At 37.2% G+C, this 27629-nt stretch overlaps 1 protein-coding gene across 3 annotated transcripts in view; it reads right to left on the reverse strand.

The window, feature by feature from the left end:
• The window catches only part of STAG1 (STAG1 cohesin complex component), a 496597-nt gene that overhangs the window by 287373 nt on the left and 181595 nt on the right, over window positions 1-27629 (reverse strand). For all 3 annotated transcript variants that reach the window (XM_086354992.1, XM_086354939.1, XM_086355119.1), the window contains exon 4: window positions 25692-25856. Coding sequence is in view for 2 of the 3 variants with exons in the window: in XM_086354939.1 (XP_086211065.1) it covers window positions 25692-25856 (165 nt within the window). In the remaining variant the exon portion in view is untranslated. The remainder of the gene's footprint in view (window positions 1-25691; window positions 25857-27629) is intronic.

Raw genomic sequence — 27629 nt, forward strand, 5'->3', positions numbered from 1 at the left:
GCTTTCTTGGCATTGATACGGAAGGAAGGAGTAAAGAATGTAATGATTTAGGGAGCTGAACTGGACTTACCATGTGAGAATTTCATAGTGCCATTCTTCATCTATGTTACACAAGAGAGCCCAGAGAGCATTAGTGCAGGGAGGAATGACATCTACCATCCTTACAAAGGTCTGTGATTACTCTCCTTTGTGAGCCTGGTAAGACTGCAGGGAATGTGGTCATCAAGAAGAGCTTCCAGGCTTCAGTGGAGATGATGAGAGCCAAGGTAACACAGTCCAAGAGGATATACTTAAGCACCAAAGACAAGGTGGGTACATTACCATCTGTACAGGGATGTACTTATCATTGGCAGCAGCTAAATGGTTACAGTGCCCCCAGGAACAAAACAGGTGTGCAGTCCATGTTTACTTTTATAACAGGAAAAATGCTAGGTCTTGTAGCCCGAAGTCTGTCACAAACACATAGTGCAGAGTTAAAGCCTTCTCATCAAGTTAGCTTCTCACCAAGAACTTGAAGCCTTCTCATTCCCAAATCTGAGTTAGCTCACAGATGCAGAGTCAGCTGAATAAAGTGGAAACCAGGTCCCTTACAAAAGGACCTTGCAGAAGTTAAGTCACACCATATACCCTCCTCTTAACCTTCCCCAGAGACTTGCAGCCACTAATTGGAGGTATTGTGTATCATAAAAATGAAACAGTTATTAATAAACATTGTCTCTGAATAGCCCTTAATTCCTGGCACTGTGGTTCAGAAGTTAATTTAAGAAAGAGGTTTATGGTGATACATGATACATGGGTCAAGTGATATACATGGAGCTGTTAACTCCAGCCTGACCAAGAATGAGGCCAAAAGGTCCAGGAATTCACCCTGTGGTTATTTCCTTGGTTCCTGAATATATACTTGGAACAGACATACTTGGCAACTGGAAGACACTCACATTAACTTTCTGACCTGTGGAATAAGAGGCATTTTGGTAGGAATGTCTGAAGAAAGTTCATGGAACTTCCTTTCCTTACCAAGATAATAAACTAGAAGCAATACAACATCCCTGAGGGAATTACAGAATTTAACCAAAGACTTCAAAGAGGGAGAGGTAGAGAAATCTATCTTATCCCTACTAAACTCATCAGGTTGGCCAACACCAAAGTCAGATGGAAACGGGAGAACAACTATAGATTATTGTAAGCTTAATCACTTGGTGACCTATGGCACCTGCAGACCCTGTCAATTGATATGCAGCTACCAACCTGGTTGGGCTACCCAGGTGGGCTCAGTGGTAAACAATCTGCCTGCCAGTGCAGGAGATGCCGGAGACATGGGTTTCATCCCTGGGTCAGGAAGATCCTCTGGAGGAGGAAATGGCAACCCACTCCAGTGTTCTTGCTGGGAAATCTAATGAACAGAAGAGTTTGGTGGATTACAGTTGATGGGGTTGCAAAGAGGTGGACACAACTGAACACACACACACACACACACAATCTGGCTAATGTCTTTTTTCCTTATTTACAAGGACCACTCAGTATTTTTTATCTGGAATGGACAAGAAAGTACAACTTCCACAGTGCTGCCTCAGCACTATGCTAATTTTCCAGCTGTCATAAACAGCTTCGTGATTACCTACATCTCCCAATCTTTGAGAGTCAGGAATCTAGAAACAACTCAGCTGAATCCTCTCATAGGGTCTCACAAGGCTGCAATCAAGGCATTTGCTATCCTACATTATCACTTGGAGGTGCAAATGAGAAACAATCTACTACTAAGCTCACTTACGTTGTTGGGAGCATTTATTTCCTTGTGGTTGGTTAAAGAATTGAGGACCTTGACCGCCTGCTGGCTATTTGCTGGAAACAAGTTCCAGATCCAAGAAGTTGCCCACAGTTTCTTGCCACATGGACTTCCCCAACATGATCAATTACTTTGTCAACCAACAATCACAATCCTTAGACCAAATCGCCTAGCAAGACAGAATCTTGTATAACAAAGAGTTAGCCAGGACATGGAAGCAACCTAGATGTCCATCAGCAGATGAATGGATAAGAAAGCAGTGGTACATATACACAATGGAGTATTACTCAGCCATTAAAAAGAATTCATTTGAATCAGTTCTAATGAGGTGGATGAAACTGGAGCCTATTATACAGAGTGAAGTAAGCCAGAAGGAAAAACACCAATACAGTATACTAACGCATATATATGGAATTTAGAAGATGATAACAATAACCCTGTGTATGAGACAGCAAAAGAGACACTGATGTATGGAACAGTCTTATGGACTCTGTGGGAGAGGGAGAGGGTGGGAAGATTTGGGAGAATGGAATTGAAACATGTAAAATATCATGTATGAAACGAGATGCCAGTCCAGGTTCAATGCACGATACTGGATGCTTGGGGCTAGTGCACGGGGACGACCCAGAGGGATGGTATGGGGAGGGAGGAGGGTTCAGGATGGGGAGTACATGTATACCTGTGATGGATTCATTTTGATATTTGGCAAAACTAATACAATTATGTAAAGTTTAAAAATAAAATAAAATTAAAAAAAAAAAAAAAAAGAATTGCATTCCATCACCCTTGCTATAACTGATGGTTTGAAGCAAGTCACAGGTCTCAACACAGTCAATGGGATGAGTCAAGAGCATGAATACCAGGAAGCCATCAGGGGCAACACTTGAGTCTACCGCCAAAGTAGTCCACAGGTATCTTAATCATCTTTACATTCCACAAAACATCACATTAGTTCACTATTTTGATGACATGTCCCAACCACTGAATGCCCAAATACTTAACTGAGATGGCCATGGGGCCCCTAATGTTTCTGAGTTATGGCCCTGTATTTTGCATATATCTAAGGCTTGCTTGTATTTAATACCTTCTGTTCATCATATTCAATCAGCACAACGCTGTCCAAAATAAAAGTGAGTAATTATGTTGAATAAATATCAGAAGAGAATGTTGAAAGAAATGAAAATATTATTTTGAGAAGCAGGACTGGGAGTAAGTAGGTAAAGTCATGACAAATTGCAATTATAGTCCCTGTATTCTTTGATTTCTCTAAAAAATCATGTACATACATATAAACCAATTGGCTTAAAAAAGGAAGAAAATAAAGATATGGATGAGAAATACTAGGTGAATAAACAAAAACAGATATGCTGAGTGGAAATATAAACATTAAACTGGAATTTAAAATTAGAAACACTAAACAGAAAGTAGATATTATATAATTCTAAAAGGCTAAATACTAAAGACATTTAAACAAGTACAATGTTTGCTTTAAGTTTGCTTTTAGCATTCTCAATCCAATTATTTTTCATATAACTTTTTTCTAATTGTTTTATGACATCACTGTGTATATTTAATTCTCTACTACATTAAAAAAATTTTTTTTTTGGCTGTGCCAGGTCTTCCTTGCTCTGTGCAGGCTTCTGGTTCTGGTGGGTTTTCTTGTCCCAGAACATGAGTTCTAGAGCATGCAGGCTCAGCAGCATTTGGAATCTTCCCAGACTAAGGACGGAACCAGTGTTCCCTGCACTGGCAGACAGACTCCTGACCAATGGACCACCAGAAATACACTCTACTCACTTAGACTTTGGTGTATTATAGGAGAGGAAGTGCTGCATTTTTTTTTTAAGTTGTTAATAAAGTGACAACTATGAAGAGAAACAAATAGGAAGGGTATAATTTTTAACAAATTATTATATATGCTTAGGTCTGTTTGTGCTTAGTGGATCCATTTTCCAGTTGTTGAGCCAATCACCAACATTAATATTTTCTGCAGCTTTACAGTCTACTAAATGGCAGACAAAGTCCCTTGTTACTCTTTATTTTTAGAATTTTCTTGGCCACTTAAGTGTAATTTGTTTTTCTCAATCACTTCAGCAATTTCAAAATCAATGCCTAAGATTCTGAATGGTGTTGCATTATATAAATAAATAAAATTTTAAAGACTTTTAAAGGAAATATTAGTGAACAATACTATTTCAGGAAAAACATGACTTACTTCTAAAAAAAGAAACAAAATCCTGGGGATTCAAAGTTCCAACATTTAAAAACACTTTTTAAACTGATGTATAGTTGATTTATGGCAACCCACTCCAGTATTCTTGCCTAGAGAATCCCAGGAACGGGGGAGCCTGGTGGGCTGCCATCTATGGGGTCGCACAGAGCCGGACACGACTGAAGTGACTTAGCAGCAGCAGCAGCATAGCTGATTTAGTATAAAGTATAAAGAAATATAGTTTATATTTCTTTATAAAGAAAAATAAAGTATAGAGTATGATTTAGTATAAAAAAATATCTAAGGAGGCAGTGGCAACCCACTCCAGTACTCTTGCCTGGAAAATCCCATGGACGGAGGAACCTGGTAGGCTGCAGTCCATGGGGTCGCGAACAGTTGGACATGACTGAGGGACTTCACTTTGACTTTTCACTTTCATGCACTGGAGAAGGAAATGACAACCCACTCCAGTGTTCTTGCCTGGAGAATCCCAGGGACGGCAGAGCCTGGTGGGCTGCTGTCTATGGGGTCGCACAGAGTTGGACACGACTGAAGCGACTTAGCAGCAGCAGCAGCATACAGAAATATACTTTATTTTTCTTTATAAAGAAAAACTATATAGTATAAAGAAAGCTGAGCACCAAAGAATTGATGCTTTTGAATTGTGGTGTTGGAGAAGACTCTTGAGAGTCCCTTGAACTGCAAGGAGATCCAACCAGTCCATCCGAAAGGAAATCAGTCATGAATATTCATTGGAAGGACTGACGTTGAAGCTGAAATTCCAATACTTTGCCACCAGATGCGAAGAACTGACTCATTTGAAAAGACCCTGATGCTGGGAAAGATCAAAGGCCGGAGAAGAAGGGGACAACAGAGGATGAGATGGTTGGATGGCATCACCAACTTGATGGACATGAGATTGAGTAAGCTCAGCGAGTTGGTGATGGACAGGGAGGCCTGGTGTGCTGCAGTCCATGGGGTCGCAAACAGTCAGACACGACTGAGCGAATGAACTGATAGTTGATTTACAATATTGTGTTAGTTTCAAGTGTATAGCATACTGATTCAGCTTTTCTTTTCCAAACTATATTCCATTATAGGCAAATACAAGATATTTGATATAATTCTCAGTGCTATACAGTAAATTTGTTGCTTAATTATTTTATGTATAGTAGTTTGTATCTGTTAGTCCCATACTCCTAATCTGTCCCTCCGCTACTACTTCTGTCCTTTGAGGGTAACAATAGTTTGTTTTCTACATCTGTGAGTCTGTTTCTGTTTTGTACATAGATTCATTTGTATTATTTAAAACTGTTTATTGAAATATAGGTGATTTAAAATATCACATTAGTTTCAAGTATACAGTATAGTGATTCAGTATTTTTACAAATATTTTCATTAAAAGTTGTAATAAGATGATAATGGCTATAATTCCCTGTGGGCTTCCCTTGTGGCTCAGCTGGTAAAGAATCCGCCTGCAATGCAGGAGACCTGGGTTCAATCCCTGGGTTGAGAAGATCCTCTCCAGAAGGGAAAGGATACCCACTCCAGTATTCTGGCCTGGAAAATTCCATTGACTGTACAGTCCATGGGGTCACAAAGAGTAGGACACGACTAAGCGACTTTCACTTTCACAATTCCCTGTGCTGTACAATATACTCTTATCAATTGTATACATAGTAGTTTGTATGTCTTAATCCCATAGCCAATCTAGCCTAGACAGCATATTACAAAGCAGAGACATTACTTTGCCAACAAAGGTCCGTCTCGTCAAAGCTATGGTTTTTCCAGTAGTCATGGATGGATGTGAGAGTTGGACTATAAAGAAGGCTGAGCACTGAAGAATTGATGCTTTTGAACTGTGGTGTTGGAGAAGACTCTTGAGGATCCCTTGAACTGCAAGGAGATCCAACCAGTCCATCCGAAAGGAAATCAGTCCTGAATATTCACTGGAAGGACTGATGCTGAAGCTGATACTCCAATACTTTGGCCACCAGATGCGAAAACGACTCATTTGAAAAGACCCTGATGCTGGGAAAGATTGAAGGTGGGAGGAGAAGGGGACGACAGAGGATGAGATGGTTGGATGGCATCACCAACTCAATGGACATGAGTCTGGGTAAACTCCAGGAGTTGGTGATGGATAGGGAGGCCTGGCATGCTGCAGTCCATGGAGTCACAAAGAGCTGGACACAACTTAGCAACTGAACTGAACTGAATCCCACAGCCCCACTTTTCCCTTCCCCACAGGATAAGTACTAGTTTGTTTTCTATATCTGAGTCTGCTTCTTTTTTCATATATATTCATCTGTATTATTTTTTATATTCTGCATGTGATATCATACAGTATTATCTTTCTTTGACTTATTTCACTAAGCATAATATTCTCCAGGACCATCCACATTATTGCAAGTGGCAAGATTTCTCTCTTTTTGAGGCTGAGTAATAGTCCATTGTGTATATATATATATCACATTTTCTTTATCCATTCAACAGTTGGGTATTTGGGTTGCTTTCACATCTTGGCTATTGTAAACAGTGCTGCTGAGAGCAATGAGAGGCATCTATCTTTTCAAGTTCGTGTTTCCATTTTTTCCAGATATATTGCGGAGACTGGATTTCTTGGGATTATACAGTTCTATTTTCAGTTTTTTAAGAAATTCCACACTATTTCTCACAGTGGCTGTACCAATTTACAATCCCAACAATCATGTACAAGGGTTTCCTTTTCTCCACATTCTCTCCAACACTTGCTATTTGTAGACTTTGAGAGGACAGCCATTCTGAGTGGTGTGAGGTCACTGTCAACTATTTACTAAATGCTGAATATATGCATTTTACTGCAGAAGGTGGTATACTAGATACAAAAAGTACTTGTCATAGTTGCTGATACTCAAAAATACTTAATCTTGAGGGTTTTTGGAGGGAGGGACGTGGGGGCAGGGAGGGACACAAACATATCATAAGCGTGTAGCTAGTATCTGGCATGAGAGGAGTTCATGCATTAAACTTGACCGGAAGAAGCTGTATACACTTTAAAGAAAGCTAAGGGAGTTTGCCTCACATTGAACAGATGTTTTTAAAATAACAGTTAACGGTGACCACCTGTTTTTCAGTAAGCCATCAGCAGGAGCTGATAATGGAAAACTTAAGAGAAAATGGAGCCTGCTATACAGTTGGCCAGAAGTTCATTCAGGTTTTTCTATACCATCTTATGGAAAACCCAAATGAACTATTTGGCCAACCCAATACTTACCAATAATGTCAGAGTTTAAGTTAAATTAGTGATTCAAGATGTTTTTATTTCATGAACCAGCAAGTCTAAATACATGATTTGAGAGATAAGCAAAGAGTTGCCAACAACTTAACAGTAAAATAATGAACAACAAGATATGAGAAAGACAGTCAATACTTGCCTTTATTTTTCTCTTCTGCATGAATTACTGTCAAAGAATTAATGGAACTATTCTGAACTGTTATGTTTCTTTGCATACTCATAACAGTCCTTTACTAGAAGAGATACTGATATCAAAACAACTAAAAATGTCCAAATTAGTTATTTTTTTAACCTCAGCATTTTATTCTAAGCAGCATTTTATTAGAGTACATTATCTAATACACATTTCAAAAGAACATGATTAATTTGTGGTAACTTACATTACACATGCTTGGCGAGGTCTGCCTTGGCTTAAAACATGACCTCCCAGAATACTTTTCTTTATAACTTTCTCCAGCTTTAACCAAAATTTTAGCATGATGCATTCTAAAATTCCCCTATAATATCTACAAATACAAGCCCAAAACACAGAATCAAAACCACATTAAGTCTCACTGAAAGATGAGCTTTGAATTTTATCATAAACCAAGTATGACTAAAATATTTTGTATCACAACACACTGCCATAAATTAGCCTTATTCTCACAAGGAGCCTAATGTGCACAATAACAATCACTGATAAGGAAACTATAGGTAAAAGATGTTCAGTGACTCTCAAGGCCATCTCAACTGAATAATGAAAATTTTGTCTTCTAACAGTGCAGCATTTTCCCCACTATTGTCTAATAAGGCTCAGTTTTAGGTCAATCAAAGCTAAAAATACCTGGAGAACTGAATGCATTCAATTTTCAAATCATCTTAAGCCACGTTTATTCTGAAAACTGAAGTCGGTAAATCTCTTAAAATGACTGTATACCCTGTATCATTTATAAACATTAAAACCACTTAGCCCATTTTTTCCTGCTTTAGAATACTACACAGTTTTTGGTTTCTTTCTCTTAATTCACTCTCCAACTATTTTCCTTTCAACTATTTTCTCTGAAAACATCCAGAACTAGCAGTTTACTGTAAAATTCCTCTACATGGTTTAAACAATTCAATGTCTCTGTATCCTTAATGTAGTCTGAAACTTGGCTATTCTCCCTAATGGCTTCATAATACTACATACTTCCTTTTTTGTGCTTTATGATAATTGGCTTTAATTTCATAGGAAAGCCACACTGTTTCTATCAGCATTCAAACCTCATCAGCCTTTAAGATCCTTGACAAGTGGCTTACCCTCCTACTACCCACCCTTTTTATGATACACTAATTATCCCCTAGGGTCACCCCCTACCCTCTCTCTCTCCCCTATGTAACCGAACCTGTTTCTTGGTCAAGGTCTTCCCTTCCACCCCAATCAAAGCATCCCAGGCCAATTCTAAAATGTTAATAAAGATATATCCAATATTTTAAGATACATAATTTTTACTTCTGATCATCTGAAAAACCATCAATATTTTAAATTCAAATACCCCAAATATATCTAAGAGACTGAGGAACTACTTCCCCTTTGAAATCATTAAATTTCCATACTACCTGGCATGATCTCTGTTCATTAAACACAATGTTTTATACCCACACTGTGCCTTTTGAGCCTCATCAATAAACTTCAGTCTTGTAACTTCTTTATCTTCAGTTAATTTCTTTACCAATTATTGGAGTGCCATTACAATTTATCATACTAACTAGAAAAACTTAAAGGATGAAAGGGGGTACTATTAATTACACTAGAAAAGACTGTCCTAAATCTTTTCAGTCTCTTGCCAGGATTCTCAACTGCTTTGTGCTGCTGAGGCGGGCTTCAACCAGTAACACAAGGTTATTCTGGAATTAAATGTTCAAGTTAGTAGAAAAGTGGAGTTAAAGTCACCCTAACTAATTTTTTCTCTTTCATTTTACTCTGGGATCGATCGAGTCCTTCTACAATTTATTAAATGAGTAAATATCATTTCATAAACCAAAGAGTTCTAAAAGGATTTTTAAAATAACACCTTAAAAAAAATCTTGCCAGTCCTTAGTATCACTTAAGAATAACCTACTATTGTATCAGTATGTGGAAAAGGTGTGAAATGGCCGGCTATAAATGATCAGGAAGTGATATCATAGCAGAAAAATCGAAGATATATGTGTGGATATGATGACATGATTATTAAAACTCATGACTGTAGTGAAAATACACCTGTCTTGCAGTTAATGCACGAATGTTGTCATAAAGTTGGCAACAGCATTTTCTAAGTATTGAATATACATCCACAATGTACCTTCTGAAATCAAAATGACTAAATTATGAAGTATTGGTATTTCAAAACCAAAGTTAGGCTATGGATATTATACACTAATGATTTCCTACCATATCTACCAGAAAAACCCTGTTAATCACACTCTTCTCAGTTAAAATATCGGATCTTAGTAAAAATACAGATTAACATTTGTCAGACCTACTTAAAATGGACAGGAAGAAAAGACCTAAGCACAACCAAGTTTAATGTATAAGACATCAAAGTTCACAAGGAAAAGCTAACAAGAAATATATCTAGACAAGCATCTCTGAGTGATAAGTGAAAGTTGGAGTTTTACTAGAGCTTATGAAATATGTGACTTTCTTGAAAATGTGTATTCATACACTACAGAATTTCTGTAATCAGAAAGCATTCATATTTGAGCAAAGATGCTGCAAACAACACAACATATACACATACTCTAAAACTATTAATGTCAGATTAGTTTGCATTGTTTCAAGTAATCATAACCCTCAAAGAACTACAACTGTTGAAAAGGAGTCACTAGCACAAATCACATGGAATACATTTCTCCATCCTCTCACTTTCAGTCTATATGAGTCTTTAGGTCTGAAGTGGGGTTTCTTGTAGATAGCATATATATGGGTCTTGTTTGTGTATCCATTCAGCCAGTCTGTATATTTTGGTTGGAGCATTTAATCCATTTACATGTAAAGTAATCATTGATATATATGTTCCTACTGCCATTTTCTTAATTGTTTGGGGTTTGCTTTTGTAGATCTTTTTCTTCTCTTGTATTTCATGACTATATACGTCCCTTTAACATTTGTTGTAAAGCTGATTTGGTGGCACTGAATTTTCTTAACTTTTGCTTGTCTGAAAAGCTTTTGATTTCACCATTAATTTTGAATGAGATCCTTACCAGGTATAGTAATCCTGTTGTAGAGTTTTCCCTTTCAGTATTTTAAATATATTCTGCCATTCCCTTCTGACCCGCACAGTTTCTGCTGAAAGCTGAGCTGTTAAACATGGGGTTTCCCTTGTATGTTACTTGTTGCTTTTCCCTTGCTGCTTTTAATATTCTTTATGTTTAGTCTTTGTTAGTTTGATTAGTATGTGTCTTGGCATGTTTGTCCTTGGTTTTATCTCGTATGGGACTCTGCGTCTCTTGAACTTTATTGACTATTTCCTTTTCCATGTTGGGGAAATTTTTTTTACTATAATCTCTTCAAAATTTTTCTCATACCCTTTTGTTTTCTCTTCTTCGGAGACCCTTATAATTCAAATGTTGGTGGGTTTGATATTGTCTGTGAGGACTCTTGAGAGTATCCTCAGTTCTTTTCTTTTACTTTATTCTGCTCTTCAGAAGTTATTTCCACCATTTTATCTTCCAGCTCACTGATTCTCTCTTCTGCTTCAGATATTCTGCTACTGATTCCTTCTAGAGTGTATTTAATTTCAGTAATTGTGTTGTTTGTATGTTTATTCTTTAATTCTTCTAGATCTTTATTAATTGATTCTTGCATTTTCTTCATTTTTCTTTCAAGGTTTTTGATCATCTTTACTATCATTATTCTGAATTCTTTTTCAGGTAGTTTGCCTGTTTTTTCTTCATTTATCTGGACTTCTGTGTTTCTAGTTTGTTTCTTCATTTGTGCAGCATTTCTCTGCCTTTATTATTTTTTAATTTACTGTGTTTGAGGTCTCCTTTTCCCAGGCTTGAAGGTTGAACTCTTTCTTCCTTTTGGTTTTTGCCCTCCTAAGGCTGGACCAGTGGTTTGTGTAAGCTTCATATAGGATGAGATGTGTGCTGAGATTTTTGTTGTTCTTTGTTTTTCCAGTTATGAGCAAGTGAGATGGTAATCTTGTCTGCTGATGATTGGGTTTATATTTTTGTTTTGTTTCTTGTTTAGATGAGGTATCCTGCACAGGGTGCTACTGGTGGTTGGGTGATGCTGGGTCTTCTATTCAAGTGGTTTGCTTTGTGTCAGTTCATACTATTTGATACTCCCTAGAGTTAGTTCTTTGGTAGTCTAGGGTCTTGAAGTTAGTGCTCCAACTCCAAAGGCTCAAGGCTTGATCTCTATTTTTTGCGCCACTCTGTGTAACAGGATGCTAGTTCCCCAACCAGGGATCGAGCACATGTCCCCTGATATTCTTTTGGAAGAGAAGCCATTGGAACGAAATTGATGTTCCGAAGCTTCTGTGAGTAGCATAGAAAGATCTGACAACCACTGTGTCTTCTCCATGCACTTACTTTTTAAAAATCAATTTCAAATTTGTTATCACTCTCTTCATCTCTGTTCATGCTTATCAAAAATTCTAGCTTTGATTCCAGGTTAAGAAATCCTGTACTAGATCAAAAGTTCTCAACAGGAGGAAAATCCTTTTTGTCTTCCATTTTCAAAGGCTTGGGTGTCCTTGCGGCTCAGCAAGTAAAGAATCCACTTATCATGCACAAGACCTGGGTTAAATCCCTGGGTTGGGAAGATCCCCTGGAGAAGGGAAAGGCTACCCACTCCAGTATTCTGGCCTGAAGGATTCCATGGACTGTATAGGCTATGGGGTCACAAAGAGTCAGACACGACTAAGCAACTGTCATTTTCACTTTTTCAAAGGTTTAGGACTAAAGCCCAGAATATAATAAGGAATGTTATCAACATATATATACTTTTCTTAAAACAGTTTAGAAACAAATCCTGGAAAAATTTTTTGAAAGTTTCTGTTTTATACATGATTAGTTAGCATATACAGTAAGAAACTACAAGAGCACATAATCCAAAGTTATCGAGGTAGACAAAAGAAGAAATGCTAAGAAATCTCATTTATACCTCAATACCTCTTTATTTACGCTTCCCTAAGGGCACAGCATTAAAGAATCTGCCTGCAATGCAGAAAAAACTGGTTCGATGCCTGGGTAGGGAAGATCCCCTGGAGAAGGAAATGGCAACCCACTCAAGTATTCCTTTGTTTTTAAATTTTTCTTTATTTTTTATTTGATGGACAACTGCTTTACAATTTTGTGGTGGTAAAGAATCCATGGAATTCTCCAGGCTACAATATTGGAGTGGATTGACATTCCATTCTCCAGAGGATCTTCCTGACCTGGGATTAAATCTGGGTCTCCTTCATTAGATTCTTTACCTTCTGACCACCAGAGAAGCCCTAAGAATTAGACAGACTCAGGGAAGAATCAGAAACTTAACTTTAATATCTTTTCTCCTGAAAATATTGACATCGCTCAACAAAGAGCATAAAAAGATTGTCTTCACTCGCTCATTTTTCCACTGTGGCTGGTAAACAGTAGATATATGTAAATATACATGAATCTTTGAGAAACAGTAAACAATGCTAATACTTCAAAATCTACGCAACACAAAAACTGCAAGGTATACAGTTTATGTTTAAAACTTTGTTACAACTGTTGTCAAATAACCTGGGCATCTTAAGGCACTAAACTGATTATGAAATAGTCTGGAACAGTTCTAAATGTCATTTTAACATAGGCACAAAATAATGATATGTAACCATGAATCTTAAACAATAAAGGAGTTGAACAATAACCCATTCAAATATCTAAAATGGATCAACAATGATTACTGTATAAAAATTTAATCATTTATGGGAAAAACCTTGGATTATAAAATTGGAACATTTCTGAAGTTAATTTCTGAAGTTAAAATTAAGTTACTATGATTCTAAGGTGTGTACACTGGTATGTTAATACCATGACTAAAGTAACTATTTCATTTATCCAATTACTATTTGAAGTTCTATTTAAAACATCTTCCTCTTATGTAAAACCTAACTCAGGATAAAAAATATATATATAGGTTTCTTTTTTTTTAATTGGCATTATTCTGATGCAAGTTCAAACTCTCTCGTTATATATCTTCTTCACATTTTATTAAACTTCATTAAGTTTGCAATATTAAGTCACAAAAAATACTAGTGACAAAGTATATACAAATATTTTAATATAATAAAACATTACTAATATCAGCTATAATAAAGGCAAGCTGAAGAATAAACCCTGACAATTTCTGGACAGTCTTTCACAAAAAAAAAAAATGTGTTTAGGTAACTAAATTCCCTTTTAAGTGAGAAGCATATGTGTTGGTGGTTTGGCCACATGACATGGCCATTATGCAAGCCCAAATAAAGCCAAATTTTCTTCTCATCAATAAGTAGTATTAGCAGATAATTCAGGATGAAGATGATACTTCTCTCTTTGTAATGTATTGAAAAACAGCTATTTCTCACCTAAATTCATCTAAGCCTTCAAAAGGTATTCCATCACTTTTAATGATTCTAGAATGTAATCCTAACCTTTTATTTTAGACATAATCAACGATATCATTAATTTGTCTGTCTTTAGAGAATCAGATTTCTTATCCTTGGACTAAGAGTTCAGTTCAGTCGCTCAGTCATATTAGAGTCTTTGCAACCCCATGGGCTGTAGCACACCAGGCTTCCCTGCCCATTACCAACTACTGGAGCTTGCTCAAACTCACGTCCCTTGAGTCAGTGGTGCCATCCAAGATCTCGTCCTCTGTCGACCCGTTCTCCTCCTGCCTTCAATCTTCCCCAGAATAAGGGTCTTTTCCAATGAGTCAGTATTTCACATCAATCAGGTTGCCATGGTACTGAAGCGTAAGCATCAGTCCTTTCAATGAATATTCAGGACTGATTTCCTTTAGGACTGACTGATTTGATCTTCTTGGTGTCCAAGGGACTCTCAACAATCTTCTCCAATACCACAGCTTGAAAGCATGAATTCTTTGGTGCTCAGCTTTCTTTTTGGTCCAACTCTCACATCCATACACGACTACTAGAAAAACTATAGCTATGACTAGATGGACCTTTGTCAGCAAAGTAGTATCTCTGCTTTTTAATATGCTGTCTAGGTTTGCCATAGCTTTTCTTCCAAGGAGCAAGCATCGTTTAATTTAATGGCTGTAGTCACCAACTGCAGTGATACTGGAGCCCAAAAAGAGTCTGTCATTGTTTCCCTTCTTATCCCATCTATATGTCATGAAGCAATGGGACCGGATGCCATGATCTTCATTTTCTCATAGTTAAGTTTTAAGCCAGCATTTTCATTCTCCTCGTTCACTTTCATCAACAGGCTCTTTAGTTTCTTTTCGCTTTATGTCATAAGGGTGGTGTCATCTGCATATCTGTGATTACTAATATTTTTCCCTAAAATCTTGATTTCAGCTTGTGCTTCATCCACCCCAGCATTTCACATAATGTACACTCTGAATATAAGTTAAATAAGCAAGGTGACGATATACAGCCTTGACTTACTCCTTTCCCAATTTGGAACCAGTCTGTTGTTTCATGTCCAGTTCTGTTGCTTCTTGACCTGCATAAAGATTTCTCAAGAGGCAGGTCTGGTGGTCTGGTGTTCCCATTTCTTTAAGAATTTTCCACAGTTTTGTTGTGATCCACACAGTCAAAGGCTTTGGCATAGTCAATGATGCAGAAGTAAATGTTTTTCTGGAATTCTCTTGCATTTTCTATGATCCAACAGATGTTGGCAATTTGATTTCTGGTTCCTCTGCCTTTTCTAAATCCAGCTTGAACATCTGGAAGTTCATGGTTCACATACTGTTGAAGCCTAGCTTGGAGAATTTTGAGCATTACTTTCCGAGTGTCTGAGATAAGTGCATTGTGCGCTAGCTTGAACATTCTTTGGAATTGCCTTTCTTTGGGCTTGGGATGAAAAATGACATTTTCTATTTCTGTGGCCATGCTGAGTTTTCCAAATTTGCTGGCATATTGAGTGCAGCACTTTCACAGCATCATCTTTTAGGATTTGAAATACATCAGCTGGAATTCTATCACCTCCACAAGCTTTGTTCCTAGTGATGCTTCCTAAGGCCCACTTGGCTTCACACTCCAGGATATCTGGCTTGAGATGAGAGATCACATCATCACGGCTATCTGGGTCATTAAGATCTTTTTGTATAGTTCTTCTGTGTATTCTTGCCACCTTTTCTTAGTATATTCTGCTTCTGTTAGGTCCATACTGTTTCTGTCCTTTATTGTGCCTATCTTTGCATGAAATATTCCCTTGGTATCTCTAGTTTTCTTGAAGAACTTTCTAGTCTTTCCCACTGTATTGTTTTCCTCTATTTCTTTGCACTGATTCATTTATAAAGGCTTTCTTATCTCTCCTTGCAGTTCTTTGGAACTCTGCATTCATATGGATATATTTTTCTTTTTCTCCTTTGTCTTTCGTTTCTCTTTTTTTCTCAGCTATCTGTAGGGCCTCCTCAGACAACCATTTTGCCTTTTTGCGTTTCTTCTTCATTAATCTTAACCTTTTATTTTAAGCACAATCCAAGATGACATTATTGTGTCTGCTTTTACAGAATCAGATTTCTTATCCAAGGACTAAGAATAAGAAGGAATATTAGAAATGGGTCTTTAAAAGAGGTTGGGACACAAAGCCAGAAAGAAAGATAGTCCTAGGAAAAGAATTGTTAGGATGGAGACAAGTAGGTGAGAAGAATGGGATGTTGGTGAAGAAAGTACAATATCTGCCTTGAGTCGAGAATCAAATTTCACTCCTGAAGTGGTCTGAACACTGTTCTCCGACTCTCCCCCCTATAAGCATATGCTGGGGTGTATATTCAGTTTCCCAGTCCTGGATTCCTGCCTTCTTGTACTTTCCAACTTTCTCCTGATGTTGATCAGCAGGACTGCAATGCTAACAACCATGGCCAGCAGGACCATTACAGTGACTGGAACTAGCTGTCAAAGTTTTATGGGGGTTAGGTTGCATTTCTTATCCATATAGAGATTACCAGCAGGGGACTTCCATGTAAGTGCACAGTGAGACTTCTAGACGCAGAAGAGTAAATCAACCCTACCCTTGACTCAAAATAGGCAGAGCTAGGAATGTCCATCTCATCCAATGTCCATCTCATCTAGGGTCTTCTAAAAAGTGCTCTGTTGCTGCTTAATATCAATGGTGGGCTGCTTGTAGTGCCAGCATATAGTTGGAATTTAGCCAGGAGCAGTCACAAAAGAATCACTGCAGCTCAACTTCCCAGTCTGAGTTGAGAAGCCACAGACATCCTAGCAGTGATGTTTTTGCAATAGGGTGTTTTGTTGAAGACTCAGATTTTCTTTTTCCAACTCATGGATGCCACCCAGGTTCACCAACACAATTACATCTAGTTGCACTAGTAGGCCTTCAAACATTTCCGTCACATTTGGGGCTCTGCAGCAATCAGTGTCCACAAAGGTATGCTTGCTAGGCCTTACTTACCAGGCTTTGACCATTCTTGTGGCCATTCATGCATGGTTTATCTACAGGAGCTGAGGTTTAAAATGAAGCAGTTCACCCCAAGAGCTCAGTGCCTGGCACCTGCAAGGACTTCCTCCCTCACCCCATCACTAAAACATCAACTTATTCATGGAATATGTAACGTGTAATGTGGCTAGCTGTCATCATTAGTAGAAATATTAGGTCCACAAGGGTCAAGACAGAGGAATGAGAAATAGGACTGAAAAGATAATCACCACATTTAAAATAGGACCCAATGTCTGCTACATTGGGTAGACTACAATTGTGCTGCTGTGGTGACTTTCTATTATGTAATATTCATTTTTTATAAATATCAAAATGTATAGCTGCCGGGAGAAATATCAATAACCTCAGATATGCAGATGACACCACCCTTATGGCAGAAAGTGAAGAGGAACTCAAAAGCCTCCTGATGAAAGTGCAAGTGGAGAGTGAAAAAGTTGGCTTAAAGCTCAACATTCAGAAAACGAAGATCATGGCGTCCGGTCCCATCACTTCATGGGAAATGGATGGGGAAACAGTGGAAACAGTGTCAGACTTTATTTTTCTGGGCTCCAAAATCACTACAGATGGTGACTGCAGCCATGAAATTAAAAGACGCTTACTCCTTGGAAGGAAAGTTATGACCAACCTAGATAACATATTCAAAAGCAGAGCCATTACTTTGCCAACAAAGGTTTGTCTAGTCAAGGCTATGGTTTTTCCTGTGGTCATGTATGGATGTGAGAGTTGGACTGTGAAGAAGGCTGAGCGCCGAAGAATTGATGCTTTTGAACTGTGGTGTTGGAGAAGACTCTTGAGAGTCCCTTGGACTGCAAGGAGATCCAACCAGTCCATTCTGAAGGAGATCAGCCGTGGGATTTCTTTGGAAGGAATGATGCTAAAGCTGAAACTCCAGTACTTTGGCCACTTCATGCAAAGAGTTGACTCATTGGAAAAGACTCTGATGCTGGGAGGGATTGCGGGCAGGAGGAGAAGGGGACGACAGAGGATGAGATGGCTGGATGGCATCACTGACTCGATGGACTTGAGTTTGAGTGAACTCCAGGAGTTGGTGAGGGACAGGGAGGCCTGGCATGCTGCAATTCCTGGGGTCGCAAAGATTCGGACACGACTGAGCGACTGATCTGATAGCTGTTATAGTTATGATTACATATTCCTTAACTTATTAAAGTATTAAAATATGTTAACAATTTTGATGCTCTGTCAGTCTACCTACTGCCATTGCAAAGATCACCTAAGATATTTTACATATAAGAGAAATAGAAATAAACTATTATTTAAACAATGGCTATTTTCAGTTTTCCACATTTACCATCACCTAACCCACTCTAGTGTTCTTGCCTGGAGAATCCCAGGGACGGGGGAGCCTGGTGGGCTGCCGTCTATGGGGTTGCACAGAGTCGGACACGACTGAAGTGACTTAGCAGTAGCAGTCAAACTTAATCTAAATGTTTTATGTTAAGTTTAGATATTATGATACTGTTAAAAATCAGAATAAATCTTTTCATTTTTTTTCATGATTTTTAAGTCCTATACTCCAATATCCTGTCACTGTAGTGTTTGTACTTATAAGCAGGTATTTCTCATATTACACTTATACATTGATCCTATTCAAGTACTTATGTATTTGCTTAGTTTTATAAGGTTTCACTCCTCATCATCATTATAGTATTTCCTTCTTTCAATATATCCTGACCATCTTTGTTATAAAATTTCATTTCACGCAATAGTTCTAAGTTCTCCTTTTCATTTCATGCAATAGTTCTAAGTTCTCCTTTTCATTTCACGCAACAGTTCTAAGCTCTCCTAATAGTATTTGTCTCCTAAGGTTTGTTTCATCACCAATTCTTCTATAATTACACCTCTTACGACATTCTTCAGCTATTTTCAGTTCAGTCGCTCGGTCGTGTCCAACTCTTTGCAACCCCAGGAACTGCAGCACACCAGGCCTCCCTGTCCATCACCAACTCCTGGAGTCCACCCAAACCCACGTCCATCGAGTCAGTGATGCCATCCAACAATCTCATCCTCTGTTGTCCCCTTCTCCTCCTGCCCTCAATCTTTCCCAGCATCAGGGTCTTTTCAAATGAGTCAGCTCTTCACATCAGGTGGCCGAAGTATCGGAGTTTCAGCTTCAACATCAGTGCCTCCAATGAACACCCAGGACTGATCTCCTTTAGGATGGACTGGTTGGGTCTCCTTGCAGTTCAAGGGACTTTCAAGAGTCAGCTATTTTAATACTTCTTAAAACTTTTAAGCTTTTAATGAACATTCAGAAATTTAAAAACTATTATGGACATATTTATCCATTCAATTAACAGCTCAGCAAAGTATTCAATTCTCATACAGTCACTACCTAACAGTCAGTTCAAACACAAGTTAACAGGTGTGATTTTAATAAACTCATAGGTGCTTTTTCACTTTCCTTGGTGTCATCATAAAGTAAGTAAAACTTACCTACACAAACCTTGGGGGAGAACTCCCCTGCATTTGATACCTTGAGATCTGGCATCTAACCCATTTGTAAGTTGGGTACTAGAAGAAACGAATGTCCTGTAAAAGTTTATACTTTTATTTAGCATCAGAACAAAGTTTCCTCCCTAAAAGAAAGAGTATGACTAATCACAGACTAACGCCCTAAGATACCTGTGTCTTTCCCAATCAAAACTTCAACAGACAAAATCAGTTTTATCTTCATAGTCATCTGTCTAAAGCAAACAGGAAACCAACCTGAGCCATTGAGTATACTTCATTTATAGGCTGAATCCACTTCCTTATTCACAAAATTTATTATATCTGTACATTAAGACCAAATGGAGTTTTCTTAGCATTAATCAACAGTTTGTAATAGTACATTAACAGACCATTTGACTTTGATACAGAATTTCCTCTCCCATCTATGGTTAGAAAGTCTATGAAGGGAAGGGTCAGACAAGCTTCAGTTCAGTTCAGTTCAGTCGCTCAGTCGTGTCCAACTCTTTGTGACCCCATGAGTCGCAGCATGCCAGGCCTCCCTGTCTATCACCAACTCCCAAAGTTCACCCAGACTCACATCCATCGAATCAGTGATGCCATCCAGCCATCTCATCCTCTGTCGTTTTCCCTTCTCCTCCTGCCCCCAATCCCTCCCAGCATCAGAGTCTTTTCCAATGAGTCAATTCTTCGCATGAGGTGGCCAAAGTACTGGAGTTTCAGCTCCAATGCCTTAAACAAGAGCTCTCAATGAATTTCTGTTGAATGAATCAACTGTAGCCCAACTTTTTTAGATGAAGTCTGGGGTACAAAATGTAAATGGATTATAAAAATTCATTATAATACTACTTCATAACTACTAAAGCAACAAATAACAGAGTAACAGCTTGAATGTTCCAAAATTCAGTATGTAGTCAGTGTCACGCATCTAAATGGCAAAATGTCCAAACCAAACTATTTCCATACCCATCACTAACACCTATATTCTTACAAATTTCCTTTCAGTGAATATTCCCAAGTCAAACAAATAGGAATTACCTTATATTCTGTCCTCTTTCTCATCTTTCAGAAGCATCTTGCAGCCTTAATATTTATAGAATCAGTCCCTTTCTCTTCTTCTTCCCCTTCACTGACACTATAAACTTTCATTACTTAGGAATTAGATTAAACAAAAAAAAAGGCCTCCTAACTAGTCTCTCTGCTTCCAGCCTCACACACCCCAAATCATCACCTAAACTGTTTCCAGAAAGGTACTTCTAAAAATGCTAATATGATCATGTCATTTTCTTACTAAAATGCCATCAATTTCAGAAAAAGCTAAATGTTTAGAATCTAGCCTCTTTAAGCTCTACTCTTACTGGACATCTTATGGCTTCCATGGTAGGGGTAGAGATTTTATCTTTGTGTGTTGCATTTCTGCTATAAGAAGTTCCCTCTGCTAACTGCCTAGCTAACTCCTTTTCATCCTTCAAGTCTCAGGTAAAATTTCTTTTCAGTTATACAGGCAAGAACATTCAGGAACTATCTAGCACAACATCCAATTACAGGAGGTATGTAAGGTATCTGTTAAGCCAGTAAAGTTGATTTTTCACAATTCCAATAAGGAGAAAAGACTAAAATACAAAATGGTCATAAATAGTTATAGGAGTCAAAGGTTTGCGGAATGCTGGATAAATAAAAGAAACTAGGGTCTTTAAAACCAATCTTACCAAAGTCTTCACATGTCACTTCTCCAAAGGGGAAGGGATACAATCATTTTTCAAATATACTGGCAATATAAGTCCTCCTTTAGGAAGCATTTCAGAAATACTCACTTTTATTATAAATAGTAAGATAGATAAGAAGGTATAGACCATCCAGTTTCAACAACAGTTAATATTTTACAGCCATATTTGTTTCTTTATGCTTCTTTTTTCAGTTATTGCTATAGCAGTCCAAATACACCTGTTTGATCCCTGGGTTGGGAAGATTCCCTGGAGAAGGAAATGGCAACCCACTCCAGTACTTCTTGCCTTGAAAATCCCATAGACGGAGGAGCTTGGTGCAGGCTACTACCCATGCGGTCGCAAAGAGTCGGGCACGACTGAGCGACTTCACTTTCACTTTCTTTCTAACATTAACCTACCCTTGCATTCCTAAGATAAGATCTGTAAGTTTTAAGTGTACTGAACTCAAACTGCCAATATTTTGAATCAGTAGACCTTTCTATCATTTCTTTTTCTACTTAATTTCCATTTCTACTTTTTTTTATTCCTTTCTTCCTAATTACTTTAGGTTTGCTATTTTTCTTTCTCTAAATTGATACTATTATTGCTAATCAGTGCTTTTGCTGATATTACTTTTATTAACATTCACACTTCAACTATTTATTTAACTCTTTACTACATGAAATAATTAAAAGTGCCTTTCGAGATTTGTGACTATGATGTAATGTAGAAAGGGAAATTATTTTGAATATTTCAATCTTACTTGCATTGTGGTCAGCAAAAAGGTTCAGGCAATCCCTAATGAAATATTTCAAGACTTTCTTCCAAGCCTCAATATTCTACAGTTATACTGTACAGGCATACCTTATACCTATTAAGGATTTGGTTTCAGATCACTGCTGCTGCTGCTACTGCTAAGTCGCTTCAGTCGTGTCCGACTCTGTGCGACCCCATAGACGGCAGCCCATCAGGCTCCCCTGTCCCTGGGATTCTCCAGGCAGGAACACTGGAGTGGGTTGCCATTTCCTTCTCCAATGCATGAAAGTGAAAAATGAAAGTGAAGTCGCTCAGTCGTATCCGACTCTTGGCGACCCCATGGACTGCAGCCTACCAGGCTCCTCCATCCATGGGATTTTCCAGGCAAGAGTACTGGAGTGGGGTGCCATTGCCTTCTCTGCATCACAGCAAATATTACAATACAGTGAGTCACATGAATTTTTGGTTTCTCAGTTTACATAAAAGTTATGTTCACACTATATTATATTAAGTGTGCAGAAACATTTATGTCTAAAAAATCATTACACATACCTTAATTAAAAGATAATGCTGTTGGAAAAATGGTGCTTATAGACTTGTTTGATGAAGGGTTGCCATAAGCCTTCAATTTTTAAAAAACGAAGTATCTGCAAAGCGCAGGAAAAAACAACAACAACAACAAGGAATGCCTGTGTAATGATTTTCACTTATCTTACTCCTGACAACAAACTCTAGATCTGAGGAAATGTGACTGAAATTTTCTAAAAGACTACCTCTTCAAAACCTGTCTCTTCTATTCCCTTGGAATTCTTCCCCTGCATATTTTGGAACCCTTTCAATCCACATCAAAGTCACTCAACTGCTCTTTCATATTTACTTTTTTATTTCTGGGCTACATTCTGAATGAATGCCTAATGAATGCCAATTCTTGAATTCTCCCTTTGATGACATCTAATGCAGCTTTTTAACCTCAGAAAAACCTATTTACTAAGTTTATTTCCTTTTTAGTATTAGGTAGAATTTCTTTCATCTCTGTGGAAACTTAAACATACTGGTTTCTTTTATTTTTTACCCCTTCCTATGCTTTTGAGATTATCTCTGCTCCATCTACTCACTTCATAGAGAACTAGACCGTACAGTGGGCTTAAAAAGAACTTCCTGCTCTAAGATGATACAGGAAATTTTAAAGATTCCCTCACCAATCAAGAAAGTAGTCATTTTACTTCAGGTCCTGATTATAAGGACTATGTCTGTCCTCTTCTTTCCTTCATCTCACGATTTCCAAAAAGTGGGGTTTTAGCATAAGCCAGTATCCAAACTAGGCCATCCTGAATAGTAAAGGAGTCTCTATCAGTTAACTACATGGATGATAAGCATAAAGCAGAGTCTCAAGACTAACCTAAGATATTTATTAATATGATCCCCTTAAACACAAGCCTTAGCCTATGCAACAGTTATCAGTGGCTTTCTTCCATCTCCTTTCCAAGTATGGGGTCTCATATTAGGCCCTGGCTTCATGTATTTTAAGCCTAACTTTATTCATACACACTTCATGAAGCACCTTACATCCTTTTAACATACAAGATCAAAACTCTTGGCTACAAGTATCTGCTTCTGCTACCTTAAACCTAATGCTGACCACTAGGTAGTTTTTTTTCTATATAAACCACAGAAACATTTAGTTTCTAAACCCATTAATGTTTAAACTCTTTCTAGCACTTTGTCTTTCATTACTTTATGAAGGGATTACTTTGAAATGAAGGAATAATAAACACTGAAATTAGTGTGCCAGCTTCATTAAAATACTTGCATTCATTTTTTAAACATGAATTTTTAGGCATTCCTTTCGCTCAGTGACCACTTTCAAGAATTTACATTACAAAGGATTCCTACAGGCAGGGTTTCATAAGGATATATAAAGATCTTCAAAGAAGTACTATTTTTAACAGAATAAAACTACTCTTAGTTATCTTAAATATACTTATTCTTCTTAAACAATAAAGCAGTCCAAAAGAAAACTAATTAGATAATATAAATGTTAAAAATTCTAAGGTTAATCCACTGGAAAAAAATGTCCACAACAGAATGCTGAATAAAATGAAAAAAATTACAGCAATTTGTAGATTAATATGAATACAGCTAGGAAACAAAAACATAAAAGAATAATAAAAAATTACAGCAAAGTAAAAAATACATAGGGTCACTTTCAACAGACGAATAGTGAGAAAAAGTTGAAAAAGTGAGTTAAAACCAAATTCTGGAAGGTACTAAGGTTCTGACTACTAATCTTTACCCTTTATAAAATATGAATCCAAAATAATTTAAAAAGAGAATAAAGTATGAAAACAGCAATAGGAAAGAGTAATGTAGATGAAGAATACAGAACATAGTGAGTGAAAAAGAAAAAAATCTTATACTCATCACTAGTGTATATCAAAATCAAATGACTAGATTTTGTTCACAATAAATATTGAAGATTTTATTCATATTAAATAAAAGCTAGAAAAATAAACTTTTGCATGAAAAAAGAAAGCAAAATAATGAAATGCAATTTTAGAATTTAATTTCCTTGATTTTCTGTTTGTATCTCTACCTACGGATGGGAGGCAACAAATAGATTTTGATTAATATCTCTATAGCCTGTTAACAATTTTTCTATTGCAGTTTGTATCTGCAATATAAACTATCAAGCTTAATGGCTAAAAATCACTTAATATATTTCAAAATTATACTTATATATTTTAATGTTGTCCACTGCTTTGGATCACTGGGAATTCAGTATTTCACCATTTAGCATCATCAATATTTAGCATCATCATACCACTCTAACACCCTCCCCTTCCCATACAATATTCCAAGATTCCTGAACAAATCAATCCGGTAACATACATTAAACCCCTTTAAGGAATTCAAAAAGAAATACATGTAAAAAATAAAAGGTGTATTAATGGAAAGTTGCCTGCTTTTGGTTCTAAAAGTAAATCTGTTTCATAAATTACCCACTGAAAATGAAGTATCAAAAATGAGCAAAGACAAAATAGATTAAACATACAATCATTAGTAATTTAAAAATGGAAATTAAAATAATGAATTACTGTCTTTACCTATATTGCCAAATAATTCTTAAATATAAAATCCAATTGCTAGCTAAACTTATGGTGAAAGATAAACTAGTACAAATTCTGGAGAATAAAATGGTATTTATTACTACATAGTTAAGAAATATTCTTAAAATAATTTTACCTCTAGTCCTTTAAAATGAAAAGAAGATGTAAGGAACTAAATACAAATGATTAATAAGTTTTAAAATATTCTAAAAATGTAAACACACACTAAAGGAATCATAATACTTATAGTTTATCCTTAAATTAGTCAGAAGCCAATAAAGATATGCTCTTCGAGACTATTTAATGACACTTATTGAGTGAATGAGGGCAGAAAAAACAGTGTAGGAAGTTATAAAACATCACACAAACACAAATAACCATAAAATGTTTACTGTGGTTATTTCTAATTCACTAACGCTTTTTTTTACACCCTTTCCTCTTTCAAATATTCTTCAATACACATATGTTACTTACATTAAGTCAAATTCTAAAAATACACATGACTGAAGCAATACAAATTCTCAGGCAGTTCCTACTATATTGCAAATTATTTTATTCAACATAATGCAATTTAAAATTTGTAACATTAACTTACTATTAAACAATATGCCTTTCCTGACACTTTTACAAAACAAGCAAAGAAAAATCCTTAATAAACTTGACTACACATCAACAATTGTATAAAAATGTCAGAATACACACTAACAGGTTTTACATGTTATTGACCCTATATTGCTTTATTAGTAAAATAGAAACACTTAAAATTTACCTGCATTGCACTTTTCCCCAGTTTCACCACTTCAAATAATGTGACAGGTTCCCCTTCACCATTCTGTTGAGGGTGCCCATTGGCTCTTCCACGGCCTGTTCCTCTAACTCCAGCTTCAATTCTACTCTTCTCTCCTGGTGATTTTCGCGGTTTCTTATTTGTAGACTGAATAAAAAAAGAGGAAAAGCAAAATTAAATGCAGGCATATTTGCCTTATGGAGAGTGATCTCAAATTATGTTTGAGCCTGTGAAAGACAAGTTAGCACTGTTATAGGTAAGAGACAATTTCAAAAGAAGCTTCACAATGTTTGTATTGATTTAAAAAAAAGTGCAAACAGCAAAGTACAAGTTAATTTATACAAGGTATGAAAAGAAAAAGATTTACTATTTTGTACAATAATGACAATGCTGTAACCCTGCCCCCAAACACAACCCCATCTTGACATTTTCTTATTACCAACCTCAAGACTAGACTTCCTCAGAAATCATGTTCAACAAATTGCTACTTGGACAAACTGCATGTTCAACTTCTCCTTCAACTTAAGTACTAAAATATTTCATATTCAGTCATGCAACAAATATATATTGACAATTTTTGGAACCATCCCAAGTACTAAAAATACAGCAAATATTCTGGCCTTAGAGTTGTTTTTCAGTCAGTTCAGTTCAGTCGCTCAGTCGTGTCCGACTTTGCTACCCCATGGACTGCAGCACGACAGGTTTCCCTGTCGATCACCAACTCCCAGAGATTGCTCAAACACGTCCATTGAGTCAGAGATGCCATCTAAGCATCTCATCCTCTGTTGTGACCTTCTTCTCCCCCCTTCAATCTTTCCCAGCATCAGGGTCTTTTCCAGTGAGTCATTTCTTTGCATCAGATGGCCAAAGTATTAGAGTTTGAGCTTCAACATCAATCCTGCCAATGAATATTTGGCAGCACTGATTTCCTTTAGGATTCACTGGTTTGATATCCCTGCTGTCCAAGGGACTCTCAAGAGTCTTCTCCAACACCACAGTTCAAAAGCACCAATTCTTTAGCACCCAGCTTTCTTTATGGTCCAACTCGCAAATCCATACATGACTGCTGGAAAAACCATAGCTTTGACGAGACAGACCTTTGTTGGCAAAATAATGTCTCTGTTTTCTAATATGTTGTCTAGGTTTGTCAGAGCTTTCCTTCAAAGGAGCAAGCATCTTCTAATTTCATAGTGCAGTCGCCATTTGCAGTGATTTTGGAGACCAAAAAATAAAGTCTCTCACTATTTCCATTGTTTCCCCATGTATTTGTCATGAAGTGATGGGACCAGATGCCATGATCTTAGTTTACCGAATGTTGAGTTTTAAGCCAGCCTTTTCACTCTTCTTTCACTTTCATCAGAAGGCTCTTTAGTTCCTCTTTGCTTTCTGCCGTAAGAGTGGTATCAACTGCATATCTGAAATTACTAATATTTTTCTCGGAAAACTTGATTCCAGCTTGTGCTTCATCCAGCCCGGTATTTCACATGATGCACTCTGCATAGAAGTTAAGTAAGCAGGGTGACAACAGACAGCCCTGACGTACTCCTTTCCCAATTTAGAACCAGTCCATGATTTCATGTATGGTTCTAACTGTTGCTTCTTGACCTGCATATGGATTTCTCAGGAAGCAGGTAAGGTGGTCTGGTATTCCCATCTCTTTAAGAATTTTCCACAGTTTGCTGTGATGCACACAGTCACAGCTTTTGGAATAGTCAATAAAGCAGAAGTTTTTCTGGAATTCTCTTGCTTTTTCAATGATCCAATGTATGTTGCCATACATCTGCTTTTTCTAAATCCAGCTTGAACATCAGTACTGTTCATTTACTGTTGAACCCTAGCCTGGAGAATTTGGAGCATTACTTTGCTAGCGCGTAAGATGAGTGCAATTGTGCGACAGTCTGAACTTTTTTAGCATTACTT

This window comes from Bos grunniens, chromosome 1 (genome assembly GCF_055505025.1).
Source record: "Bos grunniens cultivar Pamir isolate PY7600 chromosome 1, Bosgru_T2T1.0, whole genome shotgun sequence".
NCBI lineage: Eukaryota > Metazoa > Chordata > Mammalia > Artiodactyla > Bovidae > Bos > Bos grunniens.